The sequence below is a fragment of the Vanellus vanellus genome, assembly GCF_965231255.1.
Source record: "Vanellus vanellus genome assembly, chromosome: 27".
Lineage (NCBI taxonomy): Eukaryota > Metazoa > Chordata > Aves > Charadriiformes > Charadriidae > Vanellus > Vanellus vanellus.
Window position 1 is genome coordinate 1,180,203 of NC_138932.1, and position 26,324 is coordinate 1,206,526.

Sequence of the window (26,324 nt, forward strand, 5' to 3'; positions counted from 1 at the left end):
CCCCCAAGAACTTCTAAGACCCCCCCACATGCTCCCCATGGTCACCACCCCCCCCACCCCCAGGAACTGCGAGGACCCCATTGCACTCCCACCCCCCCGCCCCAGTAAGGGACCCCAGACCAAAGGGCCTGGCGGCGTGGGGGAGGGCTGGGGCAGCTGACCCCCCCCCGCCCCCCAAATTCTCCCCAGGGTCTGGGGGGAGAGGTAGGAGCTCCCCCCAGCCTCACCCAAGGGGGAAGGTGTGTGCCCCCCCCCCCCCCACTGAAATCAGCCACACACCGTCACAGGGGGCATTTAATTAACATATAATATATTTTAAAAAATAATAATAATAATAAATCACTCTGGCTCCCTCCCGGGCGAGGGGGGGGGGGAAATGCGGGTCCTGGGGCCCCAGGTCCCCCTGCCCGCGGACGGGGCCCCCCTGTGCTTCCCCCGGGGTCTGGGGTAGGAGATGGGGGGGGGGGGGGGGGGGGGGCAAAGTTACAAGTGCTTTCTACACGTCCCGCGGGGTCCCCAGCAGCTGGGAAAGGTTTGGGGGGAGGGAACTGGGGGTACATACAGGGCGCAGCTGGTTTGTGGGGGGAGAGCGGGATTTCTCCTTAAACATGATGATTAGCCAGAAAAAAATAAAATAAAAACAGAAGCGGCCCCCCCCTACACCCCCCCCAGGGGTCTCTACCTATGGGGTTATGTACAGCCACCCCCCGGGGGGGGGGACGGGGGACAGGAGCCCCCTCTCCGCCAGGGTTTGGGGGGGCCGGGGAGCACCTGGCTCACGTCCCCCCCGCCCTTCCCACCGGCTCCGGTGTTCCCCGCTCCCGTTCTCTGTGGAGGGAACCAGCGGTGGCCCCACCATTTTACCGGAAAAAAAGAAATGAAGAAGAAAGGGGGGAAGGAGGAGGGAAATTGGGGAGGGGTCCGTAGGTGGGGGGGGGTCCGTGGATGGGTGTGGGGGTGCTGGCGGAGCCCCCCCCGACCTCTCCCCGGCCCCTCACTGGAGGCGGTCGGTGCGGAAGGAGTCCTCCACGGCCGGGTCGGTGAGTAGGGCGTAGGGATCGCTCAGCATGTTCAGTCCGTCCAGGGTGAGGGGTTCGATTTTCAAATCCTCCTCTAAACCCAACGTCGCCGCGTCCACCTCGAAACCGGGAACGCCGGCCAGCGCCGTCGCAATCTCCTTGGAGATGCCGGGGGGAGAATCCCCTACGGAGGGGAGGAAGGGAGGAAATAGGGGGGTTCAGCACCCCCCAAGTGACATCCTGGTCCCCGGGGAGGGACCGCCGGTGACCCACCTGTGAGGATGATGTTGGGGATGGGGCCGTGGCGGCTGCAGTTGCTCAGGTTTTGCCGGTTGAGGACGTGGGGGTCGTAGGTGCCCTCGGTTGGGGGGTAGCTCAGGGTCCCCAGCTCCTCGGGGAAGCCACCACTGTTACCGGTGGGGCTTTCCCCCATTCCGAACTGCTCGAACTGCGGAAAGAAGCAGATTATGGGGATTAATATCCCTCCTGTCCCCCCTGCTTCACCCCCCCGATGTCCCCATCCTGGGAGCACTCACGCTGCCCAAGCCAAAGTCGCTCAAGGATTGTCCCAGCGGCTGCTGCTGCAGGGAGGCGTTAGGCTGGTACTGGGGGGGGTACGGGCGCTGCGTGGCCCCGCTCGGTGGCACCGGTGGTGGTGGGGGCCGCGTCGGCGGGGCGGGGGGCAGTGCTGGCTGCGGGGGTGACTGCACGGACTGGTGCAGGGCTTTCTGGCTCGGCTGGGACTGCAGGAGCAAGCCGGGCTGGCTGTAGGAGTACGGCGGGAGCCGCTGGTCGGCCGGCAGCTTGCTGGTGTCCAGGGGCACCCCCTGCAGAGAGAGAGGAGAGAAAGCGGGGGGGGTCAGCCTGCAACCCACCCAGCGCCCACCAGGATCCGGCCCCTCTGCTCGGTGCCCCGGTGCGCCATCTCTTTTGGGACGGGGACTGTCTCCGCTGGCCCCCGGTGCAGCCCCCAGCACCGGCAATGTGTTAAGGAGACACAGGCGATCCGGGAAAGCCCCGAATTTCAACCCCACCGGCAGCACCAGGCACCAAAACCCTGCACCCAGCACCCACCACGGGTCGGGCTCCCCCCTCTGGAGCGGGAACCCGGGGTGGGGGAGTCCCAGTTGGGATACACCGTGTCCCCTCCCCGGTCCCTGACCCCCAGCGGGGAGGGGTCTGTGGACTGGGCCAGGGGGGGGAGCCCGGGGCTTCCCTGGCATGTGGCTGAGATGAGGATGGAAACAAGACAAAGAGAGAGAAGTCGAGGGAGGAAGAGACGGAGGCGAGCGAGCGCGCGGCGCGGGGCCGGCGCGGGCGATGGACCATGCATACCTGGGTGATGGAGGACAATGTGGGTGACATTGTTGGTGAGAACTGTTTGGGGTGCTGCCTTCTGGAGTCGCCACCCATTGGGAGGGTGAGGGGGCTGAGCGGGACCCGTCGGCGGGGCGAGGTGTTTATGGACGCCTGCACCATGGGGGCGTAGGAAGAGCCGCTCAAGCCGGAGGGCAGGCTGGGGTTGCTGGGGGAAGACTGCATGGGCTGGCTGCGGGGGGACGTGGGGAGGGAGGGATTGCTGAGCGAGGAGGAGAGGGAAGAGGGCAGGGACTGGTTGGAGAGCGAGGAAGGGATGGAGGAACTGCTTTGGGAGGATTGGAGCGAGGGGTTGCTGAGGGAGGACTGGAGCGAGGGGCTTCGCAGGGAGGCCTGGAGGTTGGGATTGCTAAGCGAGGACTGCAGGGACGGGTTACTCAGGGAGCTCTGCATAGGTGAGGTAAGTCCTGTGGGGACAAAAAAGAAGAGACACCACCATTACCCACAGAATCGCCCCACACCCCAGGCTCTCCTCCCTGGGCCGGGCCAGGCTGGGGCTCTCCGTCTGCCCCGGGTGGGATGGAAGGTGACGGAGGCGACCAAAACGATGGAGACAGAGACAGAAACACACACACCCCGGGAATGGCACCGGCAGCGCAGGACGCTCCGGCTCAGCAAGCGGAGGGCACTGGGGCAGGAGCGGGGTGGGCGGCGGGTTCCCTGCCGTGGCCGCCATCCCACACCCCTGCGGGACCCCCTGATGCCATCAGACCCTGCGGCTCTCCCCACCCCGCTCCCAGGCTGCGGCACCTCCGTGCCAGGCCAGGATCGCCCGGAGGGGCAAATCTCTGCCACAGCCGGCTCCGGGATGCCAGCCGGGGGGGTTCCCGTCTCCCCCGTCCCCTCCGAGCACTCGCTGCAGGTGGCTCCCTGCCACGGGGGACCATCTCTTGGCTCCCCACACCAGCCCCGTGCGTCTCGGTGGCTGGTCCAGCCACCCCGGGACATCGGCTACAGCGTGTCCGTGCCCAGCGGCGGGATGGGGCCAGTCCTCACCTGGCGAGTCATAGCCCGTCCCCAGTCCCATGCTGCCGCTGATGCCCAGGTGCGTCATGGTGTTGGCCAGGTTGCTGGTGCTGTTGCCGCCGCTCAAACTGGGGTAGGTGGTCTCGTCCGGGTCAAGAGGGGTGGGCAGAGGGGAGGGGAAGTGCAAGTTGGTGAGGTCGGGGAGGGAACCCCCCGTGTTGAGAGCCGAGGGGATGAGGGGGACGTTGGCAGGTTGATCCGGGGAGGGAAATATGCTGGGGGAAAGAGAGAGACACGCTCAGTGTGGGTACGCCGCTGCCTCCTCCAGCATCCCCCTCCCCAGCAGCACAGCCCCCTGCCCCGTCTCCAGCCCCTTTTCCACAGCCGCCCGTGGGCTCGGGCTGCTCAGCCATGTCCCCCAGCCCAGCCCAGGACTTACTGGATCCCAGGGACTTCGCAGGAGCGTGGACGGGCCGAGGACGAGGAGAGCTGCGAAATCAAAGAGGAGGAGGATTGACGTGAGGCCGGAATGCTGAACCTGCGTTCCACGTCCCCCCAAACCCTGGGCCAGCCGTGGTTTGAGGGCAGGAGGGAGGCAGAGCCACCCTGGTGTCACAACACCCCACGGGCAGGACGCGGGCAGGGGGACGCAGAGGTCACCTTCTCGGGGTCCTTTCTCTGCACCCACCTTCTTGGTGTCCCAGGGCTTCAGCGAGTGCTTGTTGTCATCGAAGGTCTCTTCGATGGGAGGCACTTGGAAAAGAAATACTGGCGAGGAGGAAGCAGAGGGTCAGCGCGGGGAGAGCGGCACAGTCCACCCGCATCCACGGAGCGACCGGTCACGAGTGGGGCATTACAGACCCACCCGCCGCAGAGGGGTCCCGAGGCAATGGACCCCCCACATCCCACCCGCTGCCCCATCTCTTTGCAGACTGCAACAGAGGGAGACACAGCTCCGTGCTGGGCACGGGCAGGCACTCACCTTTACTGTCTGCGTCCCCGTCCAGAAAACCTGCAAGAGAGCAGGCGACCGTTAGTGGCAGCACACGGGGACACAGGGGACATCGTCCAGCACCGCGGAGCGAAGGCAGGATGGTGGGGGGGTGCTGCGTGACCCCACTGTGGAGGGATGAGGCTCCACACGGTCCCCCCTCAATGTTCTCGAGGGGTGGAAGGGGCACAGGCGTCCCGAGGCAGCCGGGTGGAGGTGGGGAGCAGGGGGGTCCCGTTGAGGAAAGCGGGGTGGCAAGGGGAGGGGACACTCACCGCTCCGGCGGCCGGGCGGTGGGGCGCCCTGCGAGGGGCCCAGGTAGGCATCCTGGGGGTTGGGGTTCATCACGCTCGTGTGAAGCGCCGAGTCGGAATTTGTTCTAATTGGAAAAGGAAAGGCGATGGTCAGATGGGCCCAGGCTCGGCCCTCGCCCCCACCCCATTTAGCTGTGACAGCCTCCCCTAGTCAGCCCCAGTGCCGGGACGGTGGGTGAGAGCAGGGCCAGAGCAGCAGGGAAAGAGGGGAAGAGCAGAGGGAGGATGGGAAGGGGAGCACAGGGGGTTTCGGTGAAGGAACAATCATCTCCTTTAAAGGCCCCCGTGTCCAATACGCACCGTGCCCAGGACAAGCCCTGCAGGCAGACGCCAAGGGGCTCTGTGGGGACACTGTCCCCTTCTGCCAACCCTGCCCTCCCCTCCCCACACGATACTCTAGTGTGGTCCCTCACCCGATGCTTCCAGACACACTGGGGCTTGTTCCAGCCCCATCTCCTCCGAGGGATGGCTCTGCCACCACAGCAAAGGCCCCGGAGCCCTCGCCACCCCTGGCATGGGGGAAGATGGGCTCCCCCGGGGACCCTTTGTTTCCCCCAGGGGCCCTGGAGGGGCTGGGGGCAGAGGACCCAGGGATATTACACCCATTGTGTTCCCAATTAGTTGGTCTGAAGCGGAGGAGCGCGGGGAGGGGCTGGGAAAAGGCTGCTCGAGCTAATGACGAGTCCTGGGACCGCACAAGGGGGATATTGTTCAGCTGCGGCGCAGCTGGGAGGCAGGAAGCTCCCCCCGCCGCCCGTGGGACGCAGCCCCCTCCGGCACGGGGCCCAACCGGGGAGCGATGGGCGCCCGACCGCGGCACGGCCAGAGCCCCTCTGCCAGCACCATGCCCCGGGAGGTGCCGTCATCACTCCCCATACGGCCCAGGGGAGACGGAGTGGGGACTGCCACAAGCAGCATCAGCAATGTCCCAGCCCCGAGCCCCGGCTCGCCCTGCCGAGACCCCACTGTGCCCCAGCCCAGGGAAGGGGACAACCCCAAAGCCACCCCGGCCCCTGTGGGGCAATGCCACAGCTCTCATCCTGGCAGGGGCAGCTCCTCCCTGTGCTCAAACTCCATAGGGAACCTGCTGCTCTGTCACCTTGCTGGGCTCCCGAGAAGTGGCCCGATCCCCCAGAGCCGTGTTGGCTCCCACTCACACTGTGCTGGGGTGAAACCAAGCAGCCGCAGCAGCGGGCATAGCCATGTCCTCGCCCCAGTAGCCAGCGTTGAGCCATGGTAGTCCTGGGGGACACCCTTCCCTGCATCCAGCAGCCCCGTGTCCCCAAAAGCAGCTCCTTGGGGATCTCAGAGTGGCTGCAGGACCACACAGCCCGCGGAGGCGTGAGGGCTGCACTAAGCCCAGGGTGTGCAGGGCCACCTCCTCCCCAGGGTCACCTCCACCCCAGGGATCCTCCCGTTTGGTGGATAAGGCGGCCTGGAGACCCCCTTCCCTTCTCCTGGGGGACTGGAGGCACTACAGTCAGGGCTGGGCCCACCCTGGGGCACCTGGGGAAGGGTTGGAACCTGGTGCAGAGAGAAAACAGAATAAAAAAAAAAATAATTCACCTGTTGAGAGCCGACGGCAGCCTAAACAAATGTCCTTTCTCCATAGGAAAGTTACTCCAGGGCATGGTCCTTTGTAAGGAGAAAGAGCAGCGTTACTCAGGGGGGCAGGGGAAGGGGGTGCAGGGCGGCACTACCCCATGGGAGGGAGGGTTGGCAGCAGGGAGGCCAAGGGCAGCAGGAGGAGGCAGACAGCTCGCTGCCTGCAGGCTGCCTTGCGCGGACAAGCTGGGGTATCTCCGCCGGTCCTGGGGCACAGCCCTCAGCTCTGGGTCGGGGCTGATCCATGACATCCTCACCCTATTCCCTGCCTCAGCCCTCTGCCTGCAGCCCAGACACAGCAGCGATGGGCAGCTCCGCCTCAAGGACCCAAAAAAACAGTAGGCTTGTGCAGACCTTAACCAAGACCATTTCAATCTATCTTGAGGTTCCCATGAGGAAGGAGCTGGTGAGACCCTCTGCGTGAAAAACCCCAAAGTACCAAGAGTCAATGCTGGGGGAACACCAGAGGGTCCCTGGGGCACCCCACAGCTGGGCTTGGACAGAGCAGGATGGGGGAAGATGTGTCAGGGGACGAGGCTGCAGCCCTCGCACTCTGGACTGACCAGCGCCAAGACTCATCGCAGGGGACAAAGTACAAGACACAACACGAACCTCCAGCAGAGCGCCGGTGTCGCCTGGCACAACCCAGGGCTGCCACCCAGCATCTGCCACCACCAGTGTCCCCAACCGGGCTGGGGAGAAGGGACACACACGGCCCCTCAGGCTCTTGGCACACCGAGACGGCGGCCGAGCTGTGCCAGGCACCGCGGCACAGACACACCAGGAGCACTGGCAGCGAGAACCGTCCTCGGGCTGGGGAAGGAGAGCTGTGCTGAGCACAGCACTTCAGAGCAAGGGCAGCCTTGAAAATAAAGCCCAAGAGCCCTGAGCGACCTCTAAAAGGGCTGAGCCATGCTGAGCTGAGCCTGAGCAGCTCCTGTGCAGAGCCGCAGCTCATCGGGATCTCTGTGGGATGGAGCCAATGCTCGGGGCACGCTGGGGCTTGGGGCTGGGTGATTCACCTTGGGCAGGATCCCTCTTCCCGCTACCACAGGAGATGGATGCCACTCCGCATGCCGGAGCCAGCTCTTTTGGGCATGATGAAATCGTTCCACCTTAAAAATCCCCCCTCTGCGGGAATGTGTGGGCAGCACCCGGAATCAGAGGGGTGGGAGACCTTCCAGCCCACTCCCATCATCTCAGTATTTCTCTCTGCTGCTCCCCCCCATCCCAAAGTCTGGTTTCTCCCCCACAGCCTGGTAAGGGAAGCCGCGTAAATCCTCCTGGGAGGGCTGCCTGTTCCGAGGGACTCTCCCGCGCTGGGCTCCTGCCAGCCTGCCTGTTTCCAAATCTCCGGGTGCTCTTTAACACAGAGCAAGCTCCAAGGCTCCAGCGACCCCGCAGACACGGGAAGGCAGCAGGCTGGAAACTGGCACCTGGAAAACAAGTGCCGGGAGCCAAGGAAACATGGGGTTTTTACCTCCTCCAGCTTGGCTCGGGCGGAGGCGACAAGTAGGTCGGTCCGTAGGGAGAGCTGTCGATGTAAGAGGCACGTTAAGGGCCAAACAGAGAACGAGGGGCTGTGCAGCCGGTGTGCAGGCACCTAATGCAACCCCGCAGACAGGCCAGGGCAGCACATGTTGCTAATGGTCGTTAATCCCAAAGAGAGGGGCACCGGGATTGGGGCAGAAGCCCCAGTGGCAGGAGGAAAGGCTGCCTATCCCTGCCGACGGGGCAGGAGGGACCGGGACAAAGGATATCTGTCGGACGTATCGGCGAAGGGGTGACATCATCCGGCGTGGGTCCCGCTGCACTCGCTCCACCAGGCCGTGGTGCCGGGTGCTGCGCGTTGAGTCCAGCGGAGAGTGCAAAGGGCCCTGCGGGGAGGAGACAGAGGGATGAGCCCACCGCCCGCCTGGTGGGGAAGGAAAGGGGGCTCAGGATCAGCCCCCCACAAATGGCAGCACTGCCGGGGAGATGGAGCTGGGGGCAGGCAAGGGGATTAAAGGAGAGCATCCCCTCGTCCCCACCCAACAGCAGCCCGCACCACAGCTCTTCATCCTCCTCCCCAGCACCCACCCCGAGTCCTGGTGCAGCTCCTGAGCCCACTCCCCAAGGCACCAAGGGTGGCAGCTGCTGTGCCACAGGGGGCAGCCCCCTCAGAATGCACCCTCGGGGCAGCCCCTGGCCAGCAGAGCAGGCGCTGCTTACCTGGAAGTCAGAGACGCCGCTGCCGATCTGGTTGACATTGGGCAGGGAGCCACTGTAGTAGGGTCCCCGGCTATGCGCCAGCCTCAGCTTCTGTGCCTGCAGCTGGGCCAGGGGGGAAGGCAGGTTAGGGGGGGGGCAGCAGGCACTCTGGGGTGCTGGGACTCCTCCGAACTGCCCCACTACACCTGAGACATCCTCATCCCCATTCTGGCAGGTCATCCCCATGCTCTCCCTCCTGCAGCCAAGCCCCAAGCTTGCCCCACACATAGTACCAAGCCCCCACAGTGTCCCCGGGAGGGGGTGGCCTTCGAGCGAGGCATGTCCAACCCAGTCGGCCACAGGGACAGCGCAGGAATGGGCCAGGAGGGCTCGAGGTGCCCAGTACCTCTCTGCTTCAAAGCCACTGAGTATGGAGGAGGCCCCGCAAGGGACTTTCCTCCCTCCGTGGGTGTTCTGGTGCAGGAAGGATGCTGAGCCCCCGCTGGGTTTAGCAGCCCAGAGCGGGGAAAGCTGTATCTCTCCTGCAGGCTGCGGCACCCACACCCCCGGAGCAGAGGCTGAGCCCAGCCCTGCTCTCTCCCCAAACAGCTGAAGCCCCCGTGCCCACTTGAGAGCGTTTTGGGCTCCCCTGGCACCGGCGGTCAGTGGATCAGCGCATCCCCTTTGATCTGAAGGTGCTGAGTTTTCCAGCAAGCACCTCATCCACACTAAAGACAGTCCTGGGGCTCTCGGCAACGCCAGTGCCACAGCCCAAAAACCAGGGGAGATTCCAGCCTGGGGCTGGGGCTCCGGCAGGGCAAGCAGGAAGGGCTGCCTGCTCAGCACGGTGCCTGCTCAGCACGGCAGCCCATCAGCTCCCGGCACTGCTCAAGGCCGAGGGAAAGAGTCACGGCAAACCGCAGGCAGGAGATAACCGGCCCCCCATGCTCGTCAGTAGAGCAAAACCCCACAGCAGAGAAGAGATGGGGTACTGGCGCAGGACTGGCACCAAGCCGGCCCCAAAAGCCCCCTCCTGCCCCAGCCCCGCAGGCTGGAGCCCACCCACAGCCGACCCGGGCAGGGGTTTGACCCGTCATGAGCAGCGCAGACTTCCTCATCCTGACAGCAGCAGGAAGGCCCTCTGCTGCCCGAATCCCGGGAAAGGGCACAGCCCCCATCATCCCCTCCAGCACAAGGGGATGTCCCATTTTCCCCCTCCGCCATCCCACCAGGGAAGGAGGGTTTCCATGATCCAAATCCACAGAGCCAAGGCCAAGCACATACAAATCCAAATCCAAAATATTCCCTCTGGACCCTGGGGGCGTCCTGAGCACCCCCGTGCACCAGCCAGCATCAGCACTCATCAGTCCTGGAAAAACCAACCGGGAAAGAGGAGATGAAGCACAAAAAGCAGCTTGGAAATGGGCTGCAGCCGGGAAACCTGCGACAGCAAATTCCCAAGCTTAAGACCAGCAAAATCCAGATCCAAGGGAAAAAAAAAACCAAACCAAAAAACAACAACAACCAAAAAAATGGGAGATTTAGTCAACAGCTGGCTGCGCTGGCAATGCAGGATTAGTGCGAGGAGTTGCACTGGGGCTTAAGGTCTTGGGATCCTGCTCTGTTCTCCGAGCCAGGGTCCCTGCGGGAGCCGGCAGAGCCAGACAAGGCCGAAATCAGGCAGCAGCTCATAAGCGGCCAGAAAAAAACTCCAGGAAACAAGAAGTAAAGCTTGAGGGGCTGCTACACCCCCACGGTGGGAGTGGGGCACCCCAGAGCTGGGCAGCAGCCCCCCGGTGAGCTTCTTCCCCAGCAAGGAGCCACAAAACGGAGGTGCCCGTGTCGGGCACAAGCTGCCAGCGCGACAGCCACTGCCAGCTCCTTGCCTGCAGCCCTGTCGACGATGATGGAGGGGAGCCATGGCGCTGGGATTCCCCTTGGAACCAGCTGCTGTCCCGGGCCCTGTTGCTCTGTGCCTCTTCGGGGCTGCCGGTCCCACACACGGGGAATGAACTCCCGGAGGAAGAGTCCCAGGGCAGGGATTAGCGGGGAGGACAGTCCTGCTGCCTCTCCTGCCGGCTTTGCTGCACATTAACCAGCTGTTTACTGTGCAAACACAGTGCAGGAGGCTCCAGCCCACTCCCAAACTCACCGGCGATGCGCAGGTCGCGGCTCCCGCCTACTGTCCCGGTGAGAGAGGGGACAAAACCTCCAGAGAGGTGTCCCCACTCGGGAACCCTGCCTGCTCACCAGGGACAGGGATGCTCTCGGCTTAGCAGGGAAAGGCACATGTCACTCCCACGGGGTTGGTGGAACACTGTCCCTGTCACCCTCCTGGCAGCAGCCTTGGCTCTGCAGATGTCAGGTCACCGCTGCCTCGCCAAACCCGGCGTGCCAGTGGCGCTCTCCAACCCAAACATCCCCCTTTTCTAAAGGTCTGACAGATTTTGCTCCCCTCTTCTCCTGGCCCCGCCAACCCCACATGTAGGGTGACACACGAGCCACCCCGTCAGCAGTTCCTGTCACCTGGAAGAGCCTCTCCGTGTCTCCGTCTCCCTCTATTCTGCACTCCTCTCCCCTCGCTCATCCATCCCGCACCTCTGCCAGGAGGGATGGCGCTGATTGCCGGACCCCATGTCTCCTGGCACAGTGACCCACAGCACCACAGAGTCCCATCACCAGGGTCAGCACAACCCGCCTCTCCGGGAGCATAAATCTGGCCAAACCCTGATCTTGGCAAACAGCCGCACAATCCTCACTGACTCCGCGGGGCTGGCACAGAGCGAAACGTGAACCGGAGCCGACCATCTCCTCTCCACAGCTTCCCCCGCCCGGGAAACCACACTCCTGGAGATGCGTCACGGCATTCCCGGCCTCCCTGCCAGTCCCTGGCACCCCAGAGCAGCTCTTCTGCCACCGAGGTCCCTCCGAGAAGCCCTTGGCCTGCTGGGGGACAACTCCCCTTCCCCAGAAGCTGCCAAGCGGGACAGTTTTGACGGCTCAGATCTGGCACGCTCATCTGCGCTCCCAATGCTGCGTTTTCTCAGGCTTCGGCCAAGCTAAATTTAAGTGTCTCCAGGGATGAAGCATCCGCCGCTTCCCACAGGAGCTGGCCGCATCAGTGGGAAGGACGAACCCAAGCCACCCGAGGGTCCCCGGCGCTCAGGGATAGACCCCCTGAGCCCCAGGAATGGTGGAGGATCACCCGGCAAAGGCAACAGGGGGCTGCGACACGGCAGGAGCCCACGCCAGAGCCGTGGGCACGGGGATCCCCTCCTCGCCTCCGCAGCAAGCGCCCCGGCAAGGCCTCGGGGGCCGGAGGCGGCGAGTGGCTTTTTCCACCAGGGACATGCGCTCGGAAGCGGAGGAGGCGCACAGTGGGACCCACGCACGGCGGCCACAGGCCGGAGCAAGCCACGTGCCGAGAAACCCACAGCCAATAGAAAATAAATCAAAATAAGCCCAGGGGAAGGGGAAGCGGGGTGCAGGTGGGCACCCAGTGAAGGCACGTTCCTCTGGAGGGGCCCTTCCCGGCCCCTCCACACCCCCCAGCATCCCAAATGCAGCCCCACCCCCAAACCTCGGGGGGATGCCCCATCTCCTCTGCATCTCCAAACCCCCCCACGGCCCCTTTGGGCACCCGCCTGAGCCCTCTACCCCCCCCCTGCGCCTCCTGACACACACACACACAGCCCCCAGCCCCCCCGCTACCACACGAGAACCCCCCCATCCTTCTGCACCCCCAAAACGCCCCCCCGACCCCCATCCCTCACACAGCCCCCGGCCCCCTCTAACACACCCCCCACACACACACACACACCCCAAGCCTTCACTCAGCCTCTGGCCCCCTCACAGGCCCCCCCAAACCCCTGACACCCCCCCCCAGCCTCCGGCCCCCTCACAGCCCCCCCCGGACCCTTCCGACCCCACAGCCCCCCACTCCCCCCTACAGCCCCCGGCCCCCTCACAGCCCCCGGGCCCATCGCGCATCCGGCGGGGGGGTGGGGGGGGAGGCCGCGGCGGCGCCGCTCACCCGGGTGGAGCAGATCTCCATCATCACCTCCTCGAAGGCGGCCGTCTCCTCCGCCTGCCGCTGCTTCTGCAGCGCGATCTTCTCGCTGAACTTCCGCGGGTTGGAGGCACCGGCGCCGGTGGAGGAACCCGCACCGGGCCCGGGCCCGGGCCCGGCCCCCGCGCCCGCCGCCGCCATCTTCCCTGCTCGGGCCGCTCCGGCCGCCGCCGCTGCCGCCGCCGCCGCGCGGGGGATGCCGGGACGGGGAGTCCGCGAGCCGAGGGCCGCCGCTGGGCCGCAGAGGGCGGAGGACTACAGCTCCCAGCAGCCTCCGCGACGCGCGCGCGGGGGCCGACGGGAAATGTAGTTTCCGGTCTGGCCCAACCTGACGGGGGCGCGGGGTGGGGAGGGTGGGTCCGACTACAACTACCGGCGTGCACCGCGCGGGGCCTACGGCGGCGGGGTGGGGAGGGGCGAGGTGGGAAAGGAGGGGCAGTGCTGTAAGGGGGGGGGGGCGGCACAGCAATGGGGGAGAGGTGGGAGACCCGGGGGGGGGGTGAGAGGGCAATGGGGGGCGTATCGCAAGGGGGGGGGCACCACAATGAAGGTGGGACCGGCAATGGGAGTACCCCGCTGGCGGGGGTGTACAGCGATGGGGGGACCCCGGGGGGGGTAACGCTGCACGGGGATGGCGCGGGGGGGGGGGGGGGGGGGTGGCAATACGGGGGGGGGCACAGCAGGGTCACACACACCACCACACACCCCCCCCCCCCCCATGGCCGGGAACAGACCAGCCCCCCCCCCTCCCTTACCCCCCAAAAACTGGGGGGGGAGGCGTGCACCCAGAGCCCATATATGCGCGGTGGGGCGCTCCCCCGGGTACTGTGACCCCCCCTCAGTCACTGTTCCCCCCCCAGGCAGAGGCAGCACTGTCAGGTCCAGTCCTTTATTTGCTTCATCCAACACCTCTCCCCAACTCGGGGGGGGGGAGGGGCTGTAAGGGCACTTGTGGGTGTTGGGGGGGACACACTCTCACCCCCCCCCCCATCCTGGTGTCCCACGGGGGGGGGACAGCACCGTTCCCCTTGTGCAGGTGGGGAAACTGAGGCACGGGGCTGAGCCGGGGGGAGGGAGGTGTCACCCCCCAGGGGCTGCGAGTGGCGCTTTGGCACTTTTGGGGTGCAGAAGGGTCCTGCACGGGGGGGGGTACCCCACCCTGGGGTGGGGCTGAGGAAGGGGGGGGGCGGGGGGGTGTCAGATCTTGATGAAGAGGATACCGGTGACGAGGGCGAAGCCAGCGAGGAGCAGGATGACTTTAGGGACGCGTTGTTGGGGGACCCCCAATTCTTGGGGTAAAATCTCCAAAAAAGTAATATAGAGAAAAGTCCCGGCGGCCAAACCTTCCAAAACCCCCCGGCACAACCGCTGCCGCGGCCCGGCCCCCGCCGCCACCGCCGTCCCCAAACCTACCCCTAAAGGTGACATCATGGCGAAGAGGCCCATGCAAAGGGCCACCGCCGGCGGGCGCAGGTGACCCCGCAGCAGCTTCAGGGCCAGGCTGAAGGCCACCGCGCATTTATGGAGGAGCAGCGCCAGGCACACGCGCAGCACGGCCCCTTCGCCCTCCTGCAACCCCAAAGCCAAACCCTCCAGCACGGCGTGAAGCGCCAACGCCAACACCAACAACCCGGCGCGGATGGCGCCGCTGCCGAGGTTTTGGGGTGACGACGGGGTTTGGATGGAGCCGGTGGGAAGCAACGTTCGCGTCTCTTCCGTCACCGACGACACCGGTTCCCGTTGCGCCACCGCCACTTGCTCCAGCACCAGCACCAGGAAGAAGCCCATGGCCAGGATGAACTCCGGCAGTGGGAACTGCAGCTGTGGGGTGGGATGGGGAGGGGGGAAGAGGGGGGGGGGGTCAGCGGTCGCCTGCGCCCCATTTCATCCCCCGTCCCCGGGAAGGAAGGCGCTGGCGGGGGCTGGCGGGAAGCCGCGGGCAGAGGGAGGATCTTTCCATGAGTCATGGCAGGACACGGGACACCAGGGCCTCCAGCCCGGCCCCGCTGTCCTCTCCCGGCTGCTCCGCTGCCACCAGCCTCCCATCTCCACCATCCCATTCCCATCGTCCCCTCCCCACCGGCCCACTCCTGCTGCCCCCCCAACACACACCATCCTGTCCCCACCATCCCCATCCCCACCATCATGTCCCCACCGTCCCCTCCCTCTTGGCCCATCCCCACCGTCTTGTCCCAACTGTCCCCCTCCCCACCATCCCATCCCCACTGCCCCCTTCCCCACTGTCCCTTCCCCACCATCCTGGCCCAACTGTCCCCATCCCCAACATCCCATCCCCACTGTCTCCATCCCCACTGTTCCCCCCCCCCAGTCCCCATCCTCACTGTCCCTTCCCGGCTGTCCCATCCGCGCTGTTCCTTCCCCACCATCCTGACCCCACTGTCCCCCCTCCCCACCATCCCATCCTCTCATCCTTCTCCCTTCCACCCCCTCCCTCCTGTCCCCATCCCCCTCCCCACCACCCCCTCCCCACTGCCCCCCCACCCCCCAGCAGAGCTGCTGACCCCAATCCCAGTGACAGCAGGAACCCCCCGGGGCATAGCCGGGGTCCCCTGGGGTGGGGTCCCGGGGGGGGACACACACATGCCACTGGACGGCGGGGGGGTCGCGGGCGCTCACCGTGACGTGCAGCCCCTCCAGGGCGGCGCTGATGCTGCTCAGGTAGTCGGGCAGGAGGTCGAGCAGGCAGGTGCCCAAGAAAACGCCGCCGGCGAAGCAGCTCACCAGGCTGAGCGCGGGGCTGCGGGAGGCTGCCGGGGGGCGGGGGGACACCCTGCTGGGACCCCCACCACAGCCCCCCACCCCGGGACCCACCAGGCCCTTTAGGGTCAGCCCCAGGTGACAGCCCTGTCCCCAGCCTGTCCCCAGACCCCTGGAATCTTGAGATTCCCGGAACCCCCCCAAATTCCTGAGACCTCCCGACCCCCCCAGACTCTGCGGGACATCCCAGACACCCCCAGACCCCCCCCCCCAAACCCCTGAGACCCCCAGACCTCCCCAGACTCCCCAAGCCCCCCCAAGATCCTCCAGGCCTCCTGAACCCCCAGAACCACTCAGACCCCCCCCGGATCCCTGAGAACCCCCCCCCGAAGCCCCTGGGACACCCCGGACACCCCCCGCCCCTCATCAGGAATCCTCAGATTTCTTGCCCCCCCCGACCCCTCCCCAGACCCCTGAGACCCCCGGACCCCCCCAGACTCCCTGGGACACCCCCAAACCCTCGGGACACCCCTGAACCCCCCCAGGACCCCCCATGATCCCCCAGACCCCTGAGACCCCCGGACCCCCCCAGACTCCCTGGGACACCCCCAATCCCCCCGAAGCCCCGGGATCCCCCAGCCCCGCCGCCCCCCCGGTCTCCCCCCGGTCCCCCCCCGTTCCGTACCGGCGGAGGTCGGGGGGTGCCGAAAGCAGCAGAGGGGGGCGAGCCCGCAGGCGAGGGGCAGCAGCAGCAGCAGCACCAGTGAGCCCAGTTTGGCCTCCAGACCGGGCGGCGGGCGCGGCGCCGCGCCGGGGCTCCAGGCCAGTTCCTCCCCTCCGGCTCCGTTCCCGGTTGCCGCCGCCATCCCCGTCCGGTACCGGGAATTTAACGGCCGCCGCGGGGAAAACTCCGACCCGCCGCCTCTTCCTCAACCGCCCTCCGCATCCCCGTGAGGAACCGGAGCTACGGCGGGACGGGACGGGACGGGGCCGTCAGAGCGGCCGGTGCCGCCTCCCGGCCCCGGTGACTCACACTCCCCGCCCGCGCCCCCTCCCGTCCCGTCCCGTCCCGGGGCCCTCCGGTTGGGAGGGGGATTCCCGGGGTGGCCCCGGGAAGTGGGACAGAGCTCCGGTAACGGCACAGGGGGTGGGAGGACCGGGGATGGCGGATCGGGATCGGGGACCGGGGATCAGGATTGGGACCGGGATCGGGATCGGGATCGGGGACCGGGACAGGGGACCGGGGATCAGGATCAAGGACAGGGATCAGGTACCGGACCGGGACAGGGGATCGCGATCAAGGACCGGGATCGAGGACCTGGATCAACGACCGGGATGAACTACCGGGACGGGCATCGAGGACCGGGAACGGGGAATGGGATCAAGGACCGGGATCGGTACCGAGATCAAGGACCAGGAAAGGGGACCGGAATCAACGACCAGGACCGGGGATCGGTATCAAGGACTGGGATCAAGGACCGGGATCGGTACCGGGATCAACGACCGGGACCGGGCATCGGGATCAGGGACCGGGCCGGGGATCGAGGACAGGAATCGGGGACCGGGATCGGGACGGGGATCACAGTCCAAGGTCCCGGTCCCGGTCCCGGTCCCGGTCCCGGCGCCCCCCCCGCACTCACCGCTCACTGCATCCGCGCTCCTCCGTGTTCCACAGGGCGAAGCCGACACCGCTCGTCGCATCCAATAGCGACGCGAAGAACCCCGACGGTACCACTGAGTGACGCGCGTCGCAACCAATAGGAAACGAGAAAAACCCCGGCAGCGGTGCACGGCCGCAGCGGGAACGCGCAGCGGCGCGCGCACGCGGCCGTCTCCGCCGGGACGGGGCAGCGCCGGTCCCCCCACCCCGGGGCCCGTTACCGGGAGGGCACCGATCCCCGGGTCCCGGTTCCCCGTTACCCTGAGGGCACCAGCGCCCGGGACCGGTCCCGGGGTACCGGTTCCCCATTACCGGGCGGGTACCGCCGCCCGGGACCGGTCCCTGGATCCCGGTTCCCCATTAACTTCAGGGCGCCGGCACCCGACACCGGTTCCGGTTCCCCGTTACCGGGAGAGCACCGGCGCCTGGGACCGGTCCCGAGATCCCTGTTCCCGTTACCGGGAGGGCACCGGCGCCGGGGACCAGCCCCGGGGTCCCGGTTCCCCCGCGGCACCGCTCACTGCCGCTCCTCGGTGCTTCCGGGACGCGGTACCGGGGCAGCCTCAGCCCCTAGGCCGGCTCTCCCCGGTAGCCCCCTCCGCTGCCCCGGTCCCCGGTAGAGGCGGCGGGGAGGGGGGGGGGGGGGGGGGCCGGGCCACGCCGGGGGCGGGGATCGCGGTGTAAACTTCTACGGGTGTAAATCTCCCCGGGGGTGGGACTTGGCGGGGTTTGCCCAGGATACCGGAGATCCTGGTGCCCAGCCCCGGCACCGGGCGGAGGCGGCTGCGCAACGGGGAAGCGAGGTGGGGGCGGTGGTGGGGGCCCATCCCCGCTGTGGCGGGGTACGGAGCCCCTCACCGGGAGCAACACCCAGTCCCGGGGCGGGGGGGGGGGGAAATCCCCGGTAGCCCCTGTTCACCCTTCGGCCCAGGTGATGGAGGCACCGGAGTTCCTGGAGCTGCAGGACGGGCAATTCCCGGACGGCGTCTTTCCTGATCCCCACTTTTCTGACTCCGATTCAGCTTTCCAGGGCTGGATGATCCCTGAAGATGGCGTGAGTGGGTGTGGGAGGGGGGACGGAGCAGGGGGACCCCCCCGAGAGTCACCAGGGGTGCTAAGGGTCCCCTCGAGTGTCCCATCAGCATCTCTGTGGCTGCAGGGGAGCAACACCGAGGAGCTGCTGCGGTTGACAGTGAACCCCAATGAGGTGTGCGGCCTGGGTTGCCACCTCGCCTCCCCGGGTGGCCACAGCCCCCAGGATGCCAGCCCGGGCCCCCAGCAGCCCGCCGAGTCCCCCCCTACTGCCCTTTATGAAGTGGTCTGCGACCTCAGTGCCCCCCTGCACGCCAGCGTCGTCTCCATCCAGCTGGGTCAGTGGGGTTCTGGGCCCCCCCACGGCAGTGGGGCTCGGCCTGGGGGGGGCCACATCCTGCCGGGCTTCGAGCACACAGGACATGGCCACCTCTCCCCCTTGCAGACGACTGGCTGTGCCCCGCGCTGCTCCCCAGCTCCTGCATCGTCAACGAGCTGCCTGCCCCCCCGCTGGCCCCCAGCCCCCCCGTGAGTCCCTGCAGCCCCCCCCAGCGTGTCCCCCACCCCCATTGCATCCCATCCCCCCTCCCAGCCCATCCCCATCTCTCGGCAGCTTTGCCTGACGGAGGAGGAGAAGCGGTTGTTGGCGCAGGAGGGGGTGACGCTGCCCGGCACCCTGCCCCTCACCCAGGTGAATGCGGGGGGGGGGGGGGACACATGTGGGGGGCAGCCGGGGGGGGTGATGGTGGTGTGGGGCAGGGCTCACCCCTCGGCCGCCCCCCAGGCCGAGGAGCGGATCCTGAAGAAGGTGAGGAGAAAGATCCGGAACAAGCAGTCGGCTCAGGACAGCCGGCGGAGGAAGAAGGAGTACCTGGATGGGCTGGAGAGCAGGTGGGCACCGGCAGCACCGCGAGCTGGCACGTCCCTGTCCCCCCCGCCGTCCCAGTGTGTCCCCGGCATCCTGGCACATCCCCCACCATGTATCCCCTCACCCGTCCCCGTCTCTGCTTGGGCAGGGCAGCCGCATGTTTGGCCCAGAACCAGGAGCTGCGGAATAAAGTTCAGGAGCTGGAGAAGCTCAACGGGTGAGCGTGGCACAGGGGTACGGTGCCGGCACAGGGTACGGTGCTGGGAAGGGAGGGGACACCCGGCACAGGCGCTCGCCGACCCCTTGTCCCACCACAGGTCTCTGCTGCGGCAGCTGCAGGCACTGATCAAGCAGACGTCCAACAAGGCTGCCCAGACCAGCACCTGCGTCCTGGTATGGCACACACACCATGGCGCACTGTGGCACCACTGGCGTCCCCTGGCACCACTCGGGGACATGCTGTTCTTGTCCCTCCCTGGCAGATCCTGCTCTTCTCCCTGGGACTCATCCTCTTCCCCAGCTACAGCCCATTCCGCCGGGGTGGCCGGGACAGCGACAGACCCACTGGAGGTAACGGGGAAGCTGCGGCAGCCCCACAGAGGAGGTGGGGGGGTACAGCTGCAGCTCCCCCCAACCAGCACTGCCCATCCCGGCATTCCCTGTTCCCACAGTGATTTCCAGGAACATCCTGACCCGAGGAGAGGCACTGGGACCTGCTGGAGAAGCCTCATTCCCTGCGCCGGGGTGGCTGTGGGTGGAAGAGGCAGAACCCGTAGCTGCAGAGGGTGACGGAGCTGAGGGGGGGCACTGGGATGGGGGCCTCCCCCTCAGTGGGGAGCTGGGCACCAATTCCTCAGGCCAGGATGCGGGGACAGCGAAACAGGGACACGGGGATGAGATGTGACAGGCAGCAGAGTGCAGCCCTTGCTTTGGGGCACCCCAGGAGGCGCCCTGGGGTGGGGGCAGCACTGGGGGGGACACCCAGCCCAGCCTGGGTGTGCCCCCCCCCTCCAGCTTTGTGCGCTGGTGAATAAACCCATGCCTGGTTTGCACCCCAATGTGTGTCGGAGGGTCAGCAATGTCAGGGGTGGGGATATGGGAGACAGGGACACCCCCCCAGGGCTCCAATGGGGCAGCGGAGCCGGCGGCACAGGCCCACCTCACTCCCGTCCTCCCAGGGACAAATGGCAGCGTCGCTCCAGTGACAACGATCAGGATTTATTACACATCATGCTCCCCAGGGGCACCCCTCAGCCGCCCCCACGGGACACCTCGGTGACATCCAATGCAGCTCCCAGTAGGATTCCGTGGTCACGGAGTGGGGCAGGGCCTGCCCCAGGCACCCGTTCTTCCTCCTACCCGGTTGGGAGCGGCAGGCAAGCAGATACCCCCCCTGCAGGGCAGCCGGGCTCTGCTAAATGGACTCAATCTGCTTGCGGACCTTCTCCAGGGCCTTCCTGTCCAGCACACGCTGGCGACACACCACTAACACTGCGAAGACGGTGGCAACACACATCATGGTACCCACGAACCTCCAGAAAACGTGCGCTTCCATCACTGCAGAGCGACAGCTGCACCCACGGGAAGAGTTAGGAATGCCAGAGGGGACAGCCTCAGCCCCAAACCCCACCCTGTCTCCCCCTGGACCCTCCTGGGGTTCAGGGTTGCCCCATTTTCCACCCCCATAACCCGCACCCACCTCTTGAACTCCTCCCTCTTAGAGGTGGCACAGTTGATCTTCTCAACGAAGCCCGTGGGGATGCACTCTGTTACTGTTTTCTGTGACCGAGAGGGACCTGTCAGAGGTCGTGCCGGGGCAGCACCTGCCCCCGACCCCACCAGCCCCGGGCAGGGCCCGGTGCAGCCTGGCTGAAGGGGTGAGCACACTCACCACCTGGAAGCTGGAGCAGCGGGCGCACTCCTGGGCCACCACGAAGTCCTCCACCCGCCAGCACGGCGTGGTCAGCACCGGGCTCGCTGCGGAGAGAGCGCGGCTGCTGAGAGAGGGCCCAACCGGGAACTAACCAGGCCCGGCCCGACCCCCGGCCCCACGGCGAGCCCGGCCCTGCACTCACCCGAGCGCCTCTCGTCGCTCGCCGCCATCGCCGCCGCCGGCCTGTGGAGAGAGCAGAGACGCTGTAAGGGCCGCGCTCCGGGTCCGGCCGGGCAGCGCTTACCCCCTACCCCGGCCGCCCGCTCACCGCAGGCCGCAGACCAGAGCCGCCAGGACGACGTAGAGGGCGCAGCAACGCGGTTCGACGGGGCCACGGGGCCCCATCAGCGCGGCGAAACTACCGGGCCGGGCCCAGCCTCTCCGGCAGCGCCGCCATCTTGAGGCGCAGGGGCCGCTGGGAGAAGCGGTGGACGACGGGAAGGGCGGGACGGGGCGGTACCCGGATAGGAGGCGGGCGCTGCTGCGGAGGCGGAGTTTCGCGCGGGAGGCGTGGCTTAAAACGACGGGGCGTGATTTGAGGGCAAGGCGTTGAGGGGAGGGGCGTGGTTTCAAGCGAAGGGGTGTGGCTTTCCAGCAAAGTGGTGGGTGTGGCTTTGAGCGGAGGGTGGGCGCGGCTTGAGCGGACGGTGGGCGTGGCTTTGAGAGAACGGGCGTGGCTTCGCACAGCCTCGGCCGCTCGCCCGCCCCGTCCCCGATTCCCCCCGCCGGGCCCGTTCCCCCCCCCCCCCGCGACCCCAACAGAGACACCGGAGACGGGACAAGGCACAAGCTGGGCTTTATGGCACGAGGTGTGGACCGGAGGGGGTCAGCCCCCCCCCCCCCCCCGGCCCTGCTGTAGCCGGGAGAGCCCCGGTTCCCCCCCCCCCCCCCCCCGCGGAGAGGCGCCCGCGCTGCCCCGGGGCAGGCGGGGGGAGCGGCGGCGGCGGAGGAGGGGGGGTACCGGAGGCACTACACCAGGGAGCATTTGCCCCCCACCTTCCTCGGGGGGCCGGGTTCCAGCAGGGCCCTGCTGTTGCTGGGGACCTGGAAAAGGGAGGGGAGGGGGTCAAGGAGGGGGGCCGGAGCTGGGGGGGACACCCTCGCCCGGCTGCTCCCCCCCCACCCCCCTGGCCCCACTCACCGCTTTCCGGGAGGATTTCTGCAGGATGTCCCGTGCCAGCGTGCTGAAGGCCTGGGGAGAGGGGACAGTCAGTGGGGACACTGCCATGGGATGCCCCCCCAGGGGATGGGGACCCCCCTCAGTCCCCGTCCCGCCCCCCTTCTGCATCTGAGACCCCCCCTCACCTCCTCCACGTTCACGCTGGACTTGGCGCTGGTTTCGAAGAAGCGGATCCCGTGTTCTTTTGCCAACTGTGGGAAAAGGGGACCCCCTTCTTTGACCCGGGTGCCCAGGGGGTGCACCCCCAGCTTCTTCCCACCCCCCCTCCAGCCCCATGGTGCCCCCCCCTACCTTCTCAGCCTCATCCCGCTGCACTTTGCGTTTTCCCTCCATGTCGCACTTGTTGCCGATGAGGAGACGCTCGACCCCGGCAGAGGCATTCTGTGGGCAGGAGAGGACAGGTGGGATCCCCCACCCATCTGTGTCCCCCCACAGTGTCCCCAGCTCTGGTGCACACCCACCTCCTTGATGCTTTTCATCCAGTTTTGGATATTCTCGAAGGATTTCGCATCGGTGATGTCGTACACCAGGATGATGCCCTGTCAGGACGGCGCAATCAGTGGGGCAGGGACCCTCTGCCCCGGCTTTCGGGGGGGTTCCTCATCCCCAGGCAGCCATGTGTCGTCCCCCCCGAGCTTCCCCAGCCATTTGGGGGCCACCAGCAGCCCCCCTGCCATACCACGGCTCCGCGGTAATAAGCTGTAGTGATAGTTTTGAAGCGCTCCTGTCCCGCCGTGTCCCTGCAGGAGAAGCAGAGGAAGAGGGTGAGGGCGGCTCAGTGAGAAAGCGGTGGGGGGGTCCCCAATTAATCCCCCCCCGCCTCCCCACTTACCAGACCTGCAGCTTGATCTTCTTCCCATCGATATCCACTGTCCGGATTTTGAAGTCGATCCCTGGGATGGGAGGAGAGAGACAGGGGTTGGTGATGCCGGGGCTGCACCAGTACTGGGAGGGGATGCCGTAACCGGCTCCACTCCTACTCCCAGTCTCCAGTTTCCCAGTAACCATCTGGCACCCCCAGAGTGGGGGAGTGGGGGGGCAAAGTCCAGGCTTGGCACTGGCTGCACTGGGTGGGAGCAGGTCACTGGCATCCCCGAGCCCACCGGAATTCCTACAGGATGGCATCACCCCACACAGCCGCCCATGCCGGGGTGGTGGCAGAAGAGATGGATGGAGCTGCTGGACCCCCCCCCATCGAGTCGATCAGCCCTAAAAGCTGGTGGATGCCCCCAAAAAACCTCCAGCGTCACTGCACCCCCTTTCAGGGGACGGAGAGGAGGAGGAGGAAGGGCTGGAGTGGCCGGGGGGGCAGCCTGGACTCCCAGGCGGAGTATCCGTGCCGGAGTTTATGGCACGGGCCGTGCCGGGGCGGCTGCTCCGGGCTCAGGGAATGGTTTTCCAGCACGGCGGAAACTCGGTGGAGAAAGACACCGGTGCGGTGGGCGCCGGGGGGTCCTGGCTGGGTGGCGGCAGTGGGGCAGGACCAGCGTCGAGCCGCAGCCGACACCGCCACGCCAGGCCGGCTTCCTTTGCGGAGGCTGGAAACGGCTCAGAGCCGCCGGTCACCGGCCGGGACGAGGCACAGAGCCGCCCCGCGGTGCGGCCGTGTCCCCGCTGTCGTCGCCATCCTCCCGCCATCCCGGTGCGGGGCGGGAGGCAGGCGTGGGACGGAGAAGGGTGACGAGCGATGAGGGGGGAGGCAGCCGCCCTCAAGGGGAGTCCCGGGGGGGGGCCCGGTGGGGTGAGGGGGTTGGGGGTCCCCGGTGTCCCCCGGGGGTGTCACTCACGCACCGATGGTGGAGATGTAGGTGCTGGTGAAGTTGTCCTCGGCGAAGCGGATGATGAGGCAGGTCTTGCCCACGCCGCTGTCCCCGATCAGCAGCAGTTTGAAGAGGTGGTCGTAGGCCTTGGCCATGGCCCCCACCCGCCGCCACCGCCGCCACCACCGCCGGGACCCGGCCCCGGTCCCGGCCACGGCCCCACACCGCCCCTCCCCAGGCGGGGACTCGCCTCAAGCCTTGCCCCGCCGCCATAGCGTCACCACCCACCACCCCCCGTGACGCCACCGCCGTCAGCACCTGACGTCACGGCTCCCCTCCAGCCCCTCCCAAGATGGCGACCTTCCCAACATGGCCGCCACCTCCACTCCTCCTCGCCTCGCAGCGACCTTCCAAAGATGGCCGCCACAGAGCACAGCGCCCTTCCCAAGATGACGGCGCCCCACTTCCGCCCGCGCGGGGAACCCCGTAGCGGATATAGCGGCTCCCGCTTCCGGTTTGGCCCCTTTTCGGTGGCGGCTGCCTCCACGCCAACATGCCCGTGAGTGCGGCCCCGGCCCCCGGTCCCCTCTCAGACCCCGGTGGGGTGTCCCGGGGCGACCGCGGCGCGGGAGGGAAGAGGGTGGCGGGGAGGGAGGCGGCTCCGCCTGTCGGCCCGGCGGGGCCGCGGGGTGGGCCCTGACCGCCGCCATCTCCACGGTGGGTCCCCGTCTCCCCCTCCCCTCCCCCCCCAAGATGGCGGCGGGCGGGCGCTAACCGGGCCTGTCCCCTCCTTCCCCCGCAGCTGGCGAAGGACTTGCTGCACCCTTCCCCTGAGGAGGAGAAGAGGAAGCACAAGAAGAAGCGGTTGGTGCAGAGCCCCAACTCCTACTTCATGGACGTCAAGTGCCCGGGTATGGCGGCGGGCAGGGCCGGGGGGGGCGGGCGGGGGGGACAACGGCTCCCGGTGTGTCCCCGTCGTCCCCCCCCGCCGCCCTCAGCGCCCTGCCTTTCCCCGCAGGTTGTTACAAGATCACTACGGTGTTCAGCCACGCTCAGACCGTCGTTTTGTGCGTGGGTTGCTCGACCGTGCTGTGCCAGCCCACGGGGGGCAAGGCGAGGCTGACAGAAGGTGGGTAACGGTCCCCCTCCCGCCTCCTCAATCCCTTTCCGCCTCCTCGGGCGGCTCCCGGAGCTCTTCAAACCCGGGGTGGCTTGTGGAGATGCGGATTTTCCCTTCTGGAAAGTTATCAAAGCCGCTTGCTTATGGGCGGTAGAACTGGGGTGCTGCTTTTGTCTTAAAAATAAGGCAAAGACTGCTGAGTTTGGGCCGGTGAGAGAAGGAAATGGATGTAAAGAGGCTGCAGTGTTTCTGACTGGGATTTTTTGCTCCTTTCCTTAGGCTGCTCCTTCAGACGGAAGCAGCATTAAGCGGAAGGAGCGGAGGATGGATGGGGCTACTCGCACAGAGCGCCGGAGCTGCACGGCCGAACCTGACCCCAGCGGAAGGCCGACAGCAAATGTGACTTTCCTACTGTCCCTGTGGCCCCACCCATCTTGCTGTCAATAAATTTTGGATAAAATACATACCAATTAGTTTGCTTTTAAGGCTCTGATTCTGCGCCGTGAGAGGAGGGTGGTTTGGCAGCAGTTCTGAAGGTGTTTCATTGGCTCCCCCGGGATTGTTACAGGATGGGAGTTGACGGGTATTAACCTTTGACACAACCAAAATCCTTCCTTTTATTCAGGCCAGAAAAAAAAAATATCCCTCCCTGCAGTAGGGGGGTGGGGTGTCGCGTTCTCTGCGTGTAGGGATTTACTTCCCTACGCTCCAGAGTCCTCTTGTCACACTGGGAACCTGCAGGAGGGTGGGAATATCCCACAAGGAGGGGAATATAGGGATACTGCTCTAAATATTCCCGGGATAGCCACCTCTTTGCCTGGTGACACTGGAGTCGCAAGCAGAAGGTTTCCTTTCTTGTCACTCCTTTTTTGTTCAGGCTTTTCTAGAATGACCCGAATCTATTTTCCAAAGCTCAAAAATGTGAGAAGCAGATGTGCCTGATTGGTCTTCAAGCTTACGAAGGAGGAAAACTACCCATTTCTGCTGTCCGTAAATGTTAATTACTGAACCATGAACCTCTTCTTCCACTCGCTGAGGGACGAAACAGCGGAGAGTGAGGAGCAGGATGAGCCCGTGCACTGTTGAGGGGTTCCCACTCGCAAATTGCTGCGGAGGGGTGAGCGCTGCGCACAGGGAGTGTCTTTTTGCGATTGCTTTAAAGGAAAAAAAACCTTCCCTGGACTCCCTGTTAGGGGCTGGGATGTTTATTGGGGGAGTGGAGACAACAGAACGTTTCCCTGTTCTGTTTATCTGTTTTGCTGCGCCGTGAGCGCAAGTTGGGCGGAATTTGAGTGCTGAAAAGGGTTTTGATGCCGCTGTTGTATTGGGTATTTCACAGAGTCACAGAATGGGTTGGATGGGACTGTTAAGGATTAGATCATCCAGTGCCCCCCCCAGCCCTGGGCAGGGCCACCTCCCCCCAGCCCAGGTTGCTCCCAGCCCCGTCCAACCCGGCCTTGAACCCCTCCAGGGATGGGGCAGCCACAGCTTCTCGGGGCACCCTGCGCCAGGGGCTCACCGC

The 26,324-nt window shown here is 66.2% G+C and overlaps 6 protein-coding genes across 6 annotated transcripts; 2 read left to right on the forward strand and 4 right to left on the reverse strand.

The window, feature by feature from the left end:
• Positions 1-299: 299 nt before the first annotated feature.
• On the reverse strand, positions 300-12,672 carry CRTC2 (CREB regulated transcription coactivator 2; the record flags this gene model as incomplete). The annotated part of the gene is made up of 14 exons (XM_082496067.1): positions 300-1,203; positions 1,293-1,467; positions 1,556-1,846; positions 2,355-2,803; positions 3,393-3,637; positions 3,802-3,851; positions 4,051-4,130; positions 4,345-4,374; positions 4,629-4,732; positions 6,234-6,302; positions 7,753-7,806; positions 8,004-8,149; positions 8,484-8,585; positions 12,496-12,672. The coding sequence occupies 14 exons, from the start codon at positions 12,670-12,672 to the stop codon at positions 995-997; spliced, it is 2,181 nt and encodes a 726-aa protein (XP_082352193.1). The 3' UTR covers positions 300-994.
• A 741-nt stretch (positions 12,673-13,413) lies between these two features.
• SLC39A1 (solute carrier family 39 member 1) lies at positions 13,414-16,922 on the reverse strand. The gene is made up of 4 exons (XM_082496123.1): positions 16,890-16,922; positions 15,935-16,213; positions 15,169-15,299; positions 13,414-14,352 (listed from the first exon to the last, which is right to left on the reverse strand). Exons 2-4 carry the CDS (start codon positions 16,113-16,115, stop codon positions 13,729-13,731), a joined length of 936 nt encoding a protein of 311 aa, XP_082352249.1. The 5' UTR covers positions 16,116-16,213; positions 16,890-16,922; the 3' UTR covers positions 13,414-13,728.
• Positions 16,923-17,628: 706 nt separating this feature from the next.
• On the forward strand, positions 17,629-19,856 carry CREB3L4 (cAMP responsive element binding protein 3 like 4). Its single transcript, XM_082496139.1, has 9 exons — positions 17,629-17,963; positions 18,069-18,279; positions 18,387-18,469; positions 18,555-18,632; positions 18,726-18,832; positions 18,958-19,026; positions 19,127-19,202; positions 19,292-19,379; positions 19,481-19,856. The coding sequence occupies exons 1-9, from the start codon at positions 17,844-17,846 to the stop codon at positions 19,711-19,713; spliced, it is 1,065 nt and encodes a 354-aa protein (XP_082352265.1). The 5' UTR covers positions 17,629-17,843; the 3' UTR covers positions 19,714-19,856.
• A 150-nt stretch (positions 19,857-20,006) lies between these two features.
• Positions 20,007-21,266, reverse strand: JTB (jumping translocation breakpoint). Its single transcript, XM_082496205.1, has 5 exons — positions 21,011-21,266; positions 20,885-20,925; positions 20,701-20,786; positions 20,509-20,588; positions 20,007-20,380 (listed from the first exon to the last, which is right to left on the reverse strand). Exons 1-5 carry the CDS (start codon positions 21,085-21,087, stop codon positions 20,224-20,226), a joined length of 441 nt encoding a protein of 146 aa, XP_082352331.1. The 5' UTR covers positions 21,088-21,266; the 3' UTR covers positions 20,007-20,223.
• A 336-nt stretch (positions 21,267-21,602) lies between these two features.
• RAB13 (RAB13, member RAS oncogene family) lies at positions 21,603-23,877 on the reverse strand. The gene is made up of 8 exons (XM_082495980.1): positions 23,714-23,877; positions 22,755-22,815; positions 22,602-22,662; positions 22,384-22,461; positions 22,214-22,303; positions 22,048-22,113; positions 21,884-21,934; positions 21,603-21,786 (listed from the first exon to the last, which is right to left on the reverse strand). The coding sequence occupies exons 1-8, from the start codon at positions 23,835-23,837 to the stop codon at positions 21,712-21,714; spliced, it is 606 nt and encodes a 201-aa protein (XP_082352106.1). The 5' UTR covers positions 23,838-23,877; the 3' UTR covers positions 21,603-21,711.
• Positions 23,878-24,202: 325 nt separating this feature from the next.
• On the forward strand, positions 24,203-25,266 carry RPS27 (ribosomal protein S27). Its single transcript, XM_082496218.1, has 4 exons — positions 24,203-24,241; positions 24,485-24,593; positions 24,701-24,811; positions 25,082-25,266. The coding sequence occupies exons 1-4, from the start codon at positions 24,236-24,238 to the stop codon at positions 25,108-25,110; spliced, it is 255 nt and encodes an 84-aa protein (XP_082352344.1). The 5' UTR covers positions 24,203-24,235; the 3' UTR covers positions 25,111-25,266.
• The last annotated feature ends 1,058 nt before the right edge of the window (positions 25,267-26,324 follow it).

Excerpts from the sequence above, each read along its gene's own strand:
- SLC39A1 (XM_082496123.1), bottom strand. The coding sequence starts at position 16,115 with ATGGCGGCGGCAACCGGGAACGGAGCCGGAGGGGAGGAACTGGCCTGG. Across the intron at positions 15,300-15,934 it reads GCACCCCCCGACCTCCGCCG|CCTCCCGCAGCCCCGCGCTC; the intron begins GTACGGAACGGG and ends GCCCCCCGGCAG. Across the intron at positions 14,353-15,168 it reads TGGAGGGGCTGCACGTCACG|CTGCAGTTCCCACTGCCGGA; the intron begins GTGAGCGCCCGC and ends CCCACCCCACAG.
- CREB3L4 (XM_082496139.1), top strand. The coding sequence starts at position 17,844 with ATGGAGGCACCGGAGTTCCTGGAGCTGCAGGACGGGCAATTCCCGGAC. Across the intron at positions 18,280-18,386 it reads CGTCGTCTCCATCCAGCTGG|ACGACTGGCTGTGCCCCGCG; the intron begins GTCAGTGGGGTT and ends TCCCCCTTGCAG. Across the intron at positions 19,027-19,126 it reads GAGCTGGAGAAGCTCAACGG|GTCTCTGCTGCGGCAGCTGC; the intron begins GTGAGCGTGGCA and ends GTCCCACCACAG.
- JTB (XM_082496205.1), bottom strand. The coding sequence starts at position 21,087 with ATGGGGCCCCGTGGCCCCGTCGAACCGCGTTGCTGCGCCCTCTACGTC. Across the intron at positions 20,787-20,884 it reads GAGCGACGAGAGGCGCTCGG|CGAGCCCGGTGCTGACCACG; the intron begins GTGAGTGCAGGG and ends CTCTCTCCGCAG. Across the intron at positions 20,589-20,700 it reads GCTGCTCCAGCTTCCAGGTG|AAAACAGTAACAGAGTGCAT; the intron begins GTGAGTGTGCTC and ends TCTCGGTCACAG.
- RAB13 (XM_082495980.1), bottom strand. The coding sequence starts at position 23,837 with ATGGCCAAGGCCTACGACCACCTCTTCAAACTGCTGCTGATCGGGGAC. Across the intron at positions 22,462-22,601 it reads CTTATTACCGCGGAGCCGTG|GGCATCATCCTGGTGTACGA; the intron begins GTATGGCAGGGG and ends CCGTCCTGACAG. Across the intron at positions 22,114-22,213 it reads AGCGGGATGAGGCTGAGAAG|TTGGCAAAAGAACACGGGAT; the intron begins GTAGGGGGGGGC and ends CTTTTCCCACAG.
- RPS27 (XM_082496218.1), top strand. Across the intron at positions 24,594-24,700 it reads CATGGACGTCAAGTGCCCGG|GTTGTTACAAGATCACTACG; the intron begins GTATGGCGGCGG and ends CTTTCCCCGCAG. Across the intron at positions 24,812-25,081 it reads CAAGGCGAGGCTGACAGAAG|GCTGCTCCTTCAGACGGAAG; the intron begins GTGGGTAACGGT and ends TCCTTTCCTTAG.